General features: G+C 33.9%; 1 protein-coding gene across 1 annotated transcript in view; it reads left to right on the top strand.

The window, feature by feature from the left end:
- LOC133319861 (uncharacterized) overlaps positions 1 to 9,291 on the top strand; it is a 42,963-nt gene that overhangs the window by 29,958 nt on the left and 3,714 nt on the right. The window contains exon 2 of the mRNA XM_061525735.1: positions 6,266 to 6,880. Coding sequence (XP_061381719.1) covers positions 6,266 to 6,880 — 615 coding nt within the window. The remainder of the gene's footprint in view (positions 1 to 6,265; positions 6,881 to 9,291) is intronic.

Below are 9,291 nucleotides of genomic sequence, written 5' to 3'. Positions count from 1 at the left end.
ATAGACATTCACTATTACCGCGGATATTGAATAGTAATTTAGTCTCATTATCCTTACCACAAGTTCGTAACGTAGTAAATACGAAGCGTTTTTTTTTTTAATTTATTCATAAATCATGTATTAACATGTATAGCGTGGTATTAACGTATTGTTGATTGGAAAACGGGAAACGCTCAGTATGCAGTGTGCCGACGCAAACATGACCTAGTACAGATTCCCTGGAGACGTTTACTTGTAATATTTTCTACTACTATAATACTATAATAGTTATTCATTAACTAACCGGTTTAAACCGGTTTGTTTAACTTACTCATAGTTTTGTAAACAATGTTGAACAACTTTAACTGTTGTAATTTCTAACTAAACAGGACATAAGTTAAACCGCGGTATCTTTGTTCTTGTTGTGTGTCACATCGGCTGATAACATTGGATGTGTCAGTTTATGTGGTTAGTTAGAAATAGCTTTAAGTAATTTTTGATTATTTTTTTTTAAACTGTGAATGAAATTCTTGATAGAAACCAGCTGATGTGAACGTTGAACTGATGAAAACAGATATTGAGAGTTTTCTTTTTATCAGAAAAATATATGACGGTGATATAAACTGATCAATTCGCGGAAACCAGTCAAGGCATGATGGTTCAGTTGTTAAAATGACTGTGGTTATGACAGCCCGGTGACATCAGGTTCGAACCCAGCTCCATTAATAAATATAATTTGTGCTTATAGGATTTAATTCACACACTTAATCAACTTAAGCATGTGAATAAAAATATACGGAATGAATATTACTTTTATTAATAAATTTACGAGAAAAGCTATTTTTATATATCAGTGCCATCTATTGGATGTTTTTGACATCTATTAGAATGTGACTGAAGTATTAAATAAATTGTAATATATAATTTGTTTGTCACGACCACCTGTTGCATGACGCGGACCAAATCTTGTTTTTATTGTCCCAATGGAATAATTTGTATGCACGGATAGCTCTAATGAGAGGCGTCCAATGCTCGATACTTTTCGGTTTTGTATATACGTGCAGACGTTCAGACACATACACACATACATTATATCGCTAAACGCTATGTTAGAATGTTGTGCTCTTGTTATGGCTGTGGGTTATTAAGCAAAATTTTACAAGTTTTCGGGTTATTTGAGCGGTTGTAAATAAAGAGAAAATACTAGTTCAATAAAATTTTTTATGATTTTCATATAAATGAAATAATTTGTATTGTAATTGAAATTTATTAATTTTTTTTGTAAAATTTCAAAAGATTTCTGTCATTTGTTTATCTACCAGGAATGTCTGTTTGTAAATCAAACCAAAATTCTTAACGTACTCACTAATGAGTTACAAGATTTTAGCTTGGTTCAATAAAAGTTAGTTAGTGGAATTATGTGTCGTTCGTCCTTCTAACTGTAACTCATAAACGTATATATACATATACATATATATATATATATATATATATATATATATATATATATATACGTTCGATCACATATCGTCTGTCCGTGATCACGGTTGCTGAAAAGTAACCGAAACGTCGGGATTATGTAGAATAAATTAATTAAATAACTCATAGTAAACCCGAAAAGTTATTAGTTTTAAACTCGCGAGTCTCAGATCGCATTACACAACAATCTTACTACGCGTCCTGAACTAAATGTTACGTGCATACTTTATGTTACACCGTATAACATAATACTCGTTCATTTAAAAACTCGCATATAAAGGATGCTACACGTTTAATGTATAAAAGCGTTTTATTAGTATTATTTTTTTGTACAAAAAAATAAGGTTTAATAAAAATATTTAATTCTTCGTATATCCTTTCTTATGTAAATATTACATCCGACACGTGTTGTAACACGGTTCGTGACTGACGCCCGTTTTCATAATATAACAATAAAATTATTACATCTATATCTATGGCATGTGCAATTTATCGATAGGACGTATTTTATCTATATTTTTTTCTCCTCACTATCTCTGTACGATGAATATTTGTAATTTTTATTTGCGATTTTTGAATATTTTGTCGATTTTTTTTTCTTTCGGTTCGGCACTAATCGGCACTGCAAACTCAGCTCACTAACTAGTTGTCACTATGGCTCAGTCGCAAGCGCCTCGGTTAGGATCGCCCCGGTCGCAGATTCGATTACAAGCTCGCTAAGTTCTCTCTACGCACTAGTATGATTAATTTTAAATATGAATATAAATAATCACGGCTAGATATTACTTACGGGACGTAAAACGTATTCGTTGTTTTGCCATAAACTATAATTATGTGCAAGGTGACGTGATAAGTTATAAAAAGAAATATTAATATCCTTGTTATATAAAGGCAAATTATGTATATATATGTGTGTGTGTGTGTGTATGCAAAATTTATTCAACTGATCTCAGTATAACTATACAATAATATATCTCATACATTAATAGCACATAGTATATAATGTATCTTCAGTCCGTGTAGCCCCGGGAACACTTCATGACAGTTGTATTGTGTGAAGTAACGCGACACGCGATAGATGGCGCTGACTGTTGGTGAACATGTGATATATATTAATACACAATTCTCGTTTGTATATGAACACAATCTCTTAATACTTCCAGACATACATACTTACACTATATATATATATATATATATGATCAGTGACATGTGTGTTTGTTAAGAAACATTATATACCAAGGAATAGAAAAACAATTTTCGCTTCAAGTTTAAACAAACACATTAACTCCCACTATGCCTCTCGTAGAGACATCTTTAAGAAAGCATTTGTCGAAATCAAGAAACAAATTTACCGATACCATTAAAAAGATTACCATATTTTTATTAATGTATAATAATCTATATACAGTTATATAAACAACTCTAAAGTTACATTAAAAAAGGTTTAGTATTTGTCTAGGAACGTACATTCATATATATATATATATATATATAAAAGTTGAATATATGCACATTAATTCAATCATCGCTAGTGTGTGTGTGTCTGTGTGTTACGAATGTCACGCGACATGTTCAACTTGATCCTATAGGTAAATAATTCTCAGACTTACCTAAGTTATAAATTATATATACCTAAGCTGGTTCCGTATCTATTTATTAACCGACTCCGATATAAAGAGGTTCTCAATACGACTAGGTTTATGTTACTACGAAGGTGTACGGGCATAATATCTTAAAGCGAAATTGGTTGCTATCGTAGTATAGAAGCCATGTTTATATAACAAATGTATATCTGTATCATTAGTACGTGTTCGCACTGCATACTACATACGGATAGTTCAAAGTTTTTCATTGATAAAACAAATTGGAGTGTACATACATATAGGAACGTATGTAAGTGTGGTTATCTCTGCCAACGGTACCCCAAAAACATTAGCCGTGGCCTAGTCTTATTTCACTGTCCTAAGACTTCAAGACTCACATGTGTGTTACGTACATCAATTGTGTTGGGATAAAATTTATATATATATATACTAGTTTTTGCCCGCGACTCCGTCCATGTCAACAACAGAACTGCTCTCAGAGAGCGTGTCAAAACAATACATATAGTAAGCTACGTCGCGGGCTTTTCATTTTAAATAACTTACATACAGACAGCGCCATCTACCGGGCTTCATTTGTACTAAGATTCCATTTATTTTTTTAATTTGCATAACTTTAGCCAAGGAAGAAAAACAGTTACTATGGCCCAAACATCCTTCAAAGATTGTATTTATTACCGTGCAAATGTGTTTCTTGTAATAAAGGGATCAATTAATTGGGTTTGAAATGGCTGAAGTTCATAAACAGCGATAGTAAATGCTTTGATTAAATAAATGTTATTAAATAAATATTATTTACTGAAAAAACTCGTATTTGGGTTGCTCCCTTACAAAACGCCAATTACGTATGTAAGGACTTTATATATAAATATATAATCTTATCACAAAGTCATTGTTTTTAGTAGAAACGGGAAAGGCGTGCGTTTGCATGGACCCGTCATCAGTGTCGCAGTTCGGGTGTCATTATCTATTTTTCATAAAACTCCTATATATTTAATTTTAGCTCCCTATAAAATTTTGACATTTTGTATTTTGCTCCAAATTGTACAAATGATAAAATAATTCTCATAATGTTGTCGTGGTGGCGAGGAGGTTAAAGGCCCGCCTCTCACGTGAGGGCGCGGGTTCGAAACCTGGCGAGTACCAATGTGATCTTTTCCGAGTCATATGTACTTTCTAAGAGTATTTAGACACCACTGACGGACGGTGAAGGAGAACATCGTGAGGTCTTATAATTTCAAATTATAGAATGAAATCGCCAATCCGCCTTGAGCGAGCGTGGTGGTTAATGCTCTAACCTTCTCCATGTGAGACGTGCCCTTTATAAATAAACAATGTATATTATAATTATATTATAAAGGTAAAGCCAGAAGAATAAGCTAGTGTTTAGATATTTTAAGTTCAAATTGTTGTTAGTCATAAACTTTTGTAATTATCTCTAACCGCGCCTTTGTCTGTTTATCGTATGTGTGAATGACTATAGCTCTAAACTGTATATGGTCATTATATAGGGATACTTAACGCAATCACGCAAGAATATATATGTATATATATATATATATATATATATATAGGATCCGATAGGCTGATGATGGTCACTTATAACCACCTGTTAATGAGATCTAAGTCTTTCAAGACTTTTATTCATTTAAATGAAACTAATATTTTTCGGATATACCTACTACGCGTGCTTTATTATTGTAAAAAACTACATTCTCCCGACGTTTCGGTTACTTTTCAGCAACTATGATTATGGGCAGACGACACGTGAGTGTCTGTCTGTAGTTTTAACATAAAATAAAGCACGCGTAGTAAGTAGGTATATCCGAAAAAATTAGTTACATTTAAACGAACCACCGGTTGTCTTCAAACTAAACACCAACAGTATAGAGTTTTTCGTTAATATAACATAGTTGTAAGAACATCCGAACTTGTAGTAAGGACGAAGTAAACTTTATTTGTGATATAACTGCGGGAAATCTAAATCATTGGAAACCATTTATGTTTCAACAGAAAGCTAATAATATGTTAAGTATTGTAATTATATGAGCTCTGACATGTTCTGGCAAGTATTTCGTAACTGAGCGATTATACGGTAAAGTATAGATTTGTAGCTAGTCTGAACGGTTTATTGAAATAGGGTGCAAGTATCTATTTGGATTTCATCATCATCATCAGCCTATCGCAGCCCACTGCTGAGCTAAGGCATCTTCTCACATTGAGAGGGTTAGAGCATTAATCACCACGCTCGCTCAAAGTGGATTGGCGATTTCAAACTTATAATTTGATATTATAAGTCCAGGTTTCCTCGCGATGCTTTCCTTCACCGTCTTTCAGTGGTGTCTAAATGCTCTCAGAAAATATATTTAACTCAGAAAAATCGCATTTGTACTTGTCAGGTTCGAACCCGCGCCTTCATGAATGAGAGGCGGGCGTTTAACCTCTGGACCACCACGACTAAGGATTTAAAGTGATAAATAAAATTCCTATGAATATTGTATTTTAAAGAAAAGTATGTAATACATAAGATCTCATAAATAATGAGACCTCATCCAGTTCTTGAAATTGATTTGCAGAGACAGAAGTTAATAGCAATTGCAAAGAATTATATTCTTTTATATATATATATATATATATATATATATATACATATATATATATTTATAACTGCATGGACTGTTGCAATATATTGTGTATTTTTTGGGTCACATAGATAAATGCAGATACGGCTAAGCAAATAGGTTTTTCGTTGTCACAAATGATTTCCCAAAAAAGGGAAAAGGTTTGGCTCTATGTGGGTCAGGACAGACTTTCAATTTATAGCAATTTTATTAGTCATCCTTATAAAGACGGTTTCATATATGGAGTGAAGCGAGCGGAACGCTATACTTGGGTCATTCATCCGCGGGAGATGATCCGATAGAGTCGAGGTTTTTTTTTGTTCGTGTTCGATAGCCCAGTTATCTGGGGGTGATTAACATCAAAAAAAAATTTTGATTGGGCCACCATTTTCAAATATATAGCTGGAAAATTAAACTCATGTCCCTAAAAAAAAGGTTCCGTACCGAAACACTGAATTCGCTTCACTCAACCTGCACCGAGAGCTGATTTTTTCAAACGAATAAAGAAAAAATGCGAAGGTGCTTCTCCTGTTGTTGCTTTTATTCCATTAAGTGGTACTTACGTTGGATTCTTTGTTTCAGATGAACGAAACTTGTTCCAAAACGTTACCCTGGGGCACTCCGATCACGATATCACAAATTTTCCGTCCGGCGACGCCGCTTTCGCATCCACACAGCCGAGACAACTGTCCAATATAAATCAGTTGGAACAACAAAAACAATCGCAAAACGCAAATATCAAAGAAAATTATATGACTTGTAAGTCTAAAGATAGCATCAAATCTGATGACGATTTTGACTTTAACGAATATTTTGTGAGGTTACAAGGCACTAGATACGTGAGCGCACCGATTAACAGTAACCTTAAAGAGGACCAAAACGCTAATCTCCAGGTTGAGGAGAATCTGGAGGAGATAAACCTCAACGAGCCGGATAAACTGGTCCAGGAGGACATCCAGAACAGCCTGACGGCTGATATAGCGCAAAACTTTTCGCAACTGCCAAGCGTTCTACCTCAGGTCGCGAGCGCCGTGTTCAGCTCTTTCTCGAATATGTTAAGCTTAAAGAACAAAGATCAAATATCTGATGATAGTAAGAATTGCCAACACGCACAACTTCAGGATATGACGGTCTCTGCACCAGGACCTGGACCCTCGGCTCCGAGTGCACCACCGCTGACGGAACCGCCCGTATCAAGTGAGTAGAGTTTTATTTGAAGACATGTCTCCATCTTCCCATACAGCATAAACTCCTCAACCAGGACCATATAGCTGATATAACATGTCAAGTGCCCTACAACAAATTTGCTGGCTAAAAAACAGCGTATTGTTAGTTTTCATTCATTAATCAGCTCATGATAGCATCGACTTGTCTAAACGAAAAACCGATAACGTCACGTATTTAGTTACACGGTGTAAAACTAATGGTAAACTCATTAATCCATTCAGTCAATATTATGATCTTAGTATTTTTTCCTGCCTTACACATATATAACTCTGACAATTTATAGAATATAATATACTTGATGTAATTAATATCAAAATCGTTGTGTTTAGAGCGATTTAAAAATACGTGATGGACACTTTCATCCGCCCGTGATCACGGTTGCTGCGAAGTAACAGAGACGTCGGGATCGTGTAATGTAATAATAAAAAAACAGCCGGGTATAAGAAAAAGTTTTATTTGAAGGTGTAAAAAAACTCAAAAATTTTGATATCAATTTATCTTTTTCGTGCTTGTTACGAACAGCTTGTTTTCAGTGCTAGCTTTTAAAAAAATATATATTTCAAAGGTAATCATTTTTTGACCTAAAAAATGTTTCAGTCTACAGGTTACGGGATTTTTTAAATTTGAATTGACGTGAACATTCGCATAACACTGGCTTAATCACATTTTTTGCGTTTTTTTTTGGTATCAACTATCGTTTTTTCCCGTGACTCCGTTCGCGTATATATATATATATATATATATAAACGCTAGCATAAATCTATAACTATATAAAAAGACTATGTTTTGTAATTCGTTCACCTAATAAAATAATTTTGGTCTTATTTTTATAAGTAAGTTAAAATCCTCCGATCCGCCTTGAGCGAGCGTCGTGATTAATGCTCTAACCTTCTCCATGCGAGAAGAGGCCTGTGCCCAGTAGTGGGCGCCGATAGGCTGATGATGATTACATAAAAACCCTGTCTGTCTGTCACAAATATCTATCAATTTTCACTTCACTTGTAATAAGCACTTTCAATACAAGCAGTTAACACTTGATTACAAGTACAGGATTTTTCTCAAAGCATGTTTATTATGGACTAGTTACCAGCCCCGGCTTCGCACACACTATTTACAAAAAACATAAAATAGCCTATTTAATTTTAAGAATTTTTAAACTTATATTATGATAATTTTAGAATGGTACGCACGATTTAAATGATGTAAAAAGTAATTTACAGATACTGATGTAGGCTTGAAAGCGAAGTAATTTATTTTGATAAGACTTAATACCGTATTTATGTAAATAGCTTTCCAATAAACGCTTTAGGAATGCCAATTTTTAAAGGTTGTAAAATGGATATAGTATGTTATCCTTAAGGTATAGACATATGCCACCGCGGACTTTTCTGTAGACCTATATAAGATACACAATTCCACCATACATTATTTTGTTATATCTCGAAGACCTTAGGCATCGTTTTCGTTAAAAGCTCTCAGACGGCTCATCTCTTCCCAACATCTTCAACAAATATCGTCAATGTACACACAAGTTAATATAAAACTTAACAAATTATATACTAAAACCTTCCTCGAGAATCGCGCTATCGGGTGGTGATAACTGTTTGATGATCGGTGTAGTAGTTTTTTCGTTTATCGCGAACACACAGACAGACAGACGCGGCCTGGGACTTTGTTTTATGATATGTATTGATTGATTATTATAGTTTTATCTAGATATTTATTTAATAACACTCCCTACACACATATCTAGGGCGCGCACGTATCTCGTGATGGATTGCTTATTTCGCATTAAACAGACACGATCCTAAGGTCACTGTTTACACGCGTGAGGTCATAGGGCCGACATTTATGTGCGTGGGAAATTTTCTTATATCTGACGCAGTGAAGTTTTCAAAATTGCTATCTATTAATCGAACTAAAGTTTTTTCCTAAATGAAACAATGAAAATTTTGTACAAGTAATCTTTATGAATCTGTGTATTGTTCGTGTATATGGAAAAGTAAGCGCTTCTTTATTATGGATGTTAAAATTTATATTTAAAAGAATTTTATATGAAAAGAACAAAAAATATATGATGTAAATAGGCTTTAATAATAATGACATATATGACATTAATGGATGTCTTGATTCTCATAAATGAAAGTAATATTTTCGGACGTAAACCGCGTTTTTTTTAATTTTTTTTTTGTTATACTGCATACACCCGACGTTTCGGTTACTTTGCAGCAACCGTGATCACGGGCTGACGGGATCAGATTGTCTGTCAGTTGGTATTAACATTTTGTCTGGTTCCTCCTGAGATTTTTTTTTTTTTAATTTAATCATACCAAAAACATGTCTTTTGTGAATTTTTTTTCGATGTGATCCTCTATATATCA

This window comes from Danaus plexippus, chromosome 31 (assembly GCF_018135715.1).
Source record: "Danaus plexippus chromosome 31, MEX_DaPlex, whole genome shotgun sequence".
Taxonomy (NCBI): Eukaryota; Metazoa; Arthropoda; class Insecta; order Lepidoptera; family Nymphalidae; genus Danaus; species Danaus plexippus.
The sequence above is the reverse complement of the archived record's forward strand: the minus strand, read 5'-3'. Positions and strand labels throughout refer to the sequence as shown.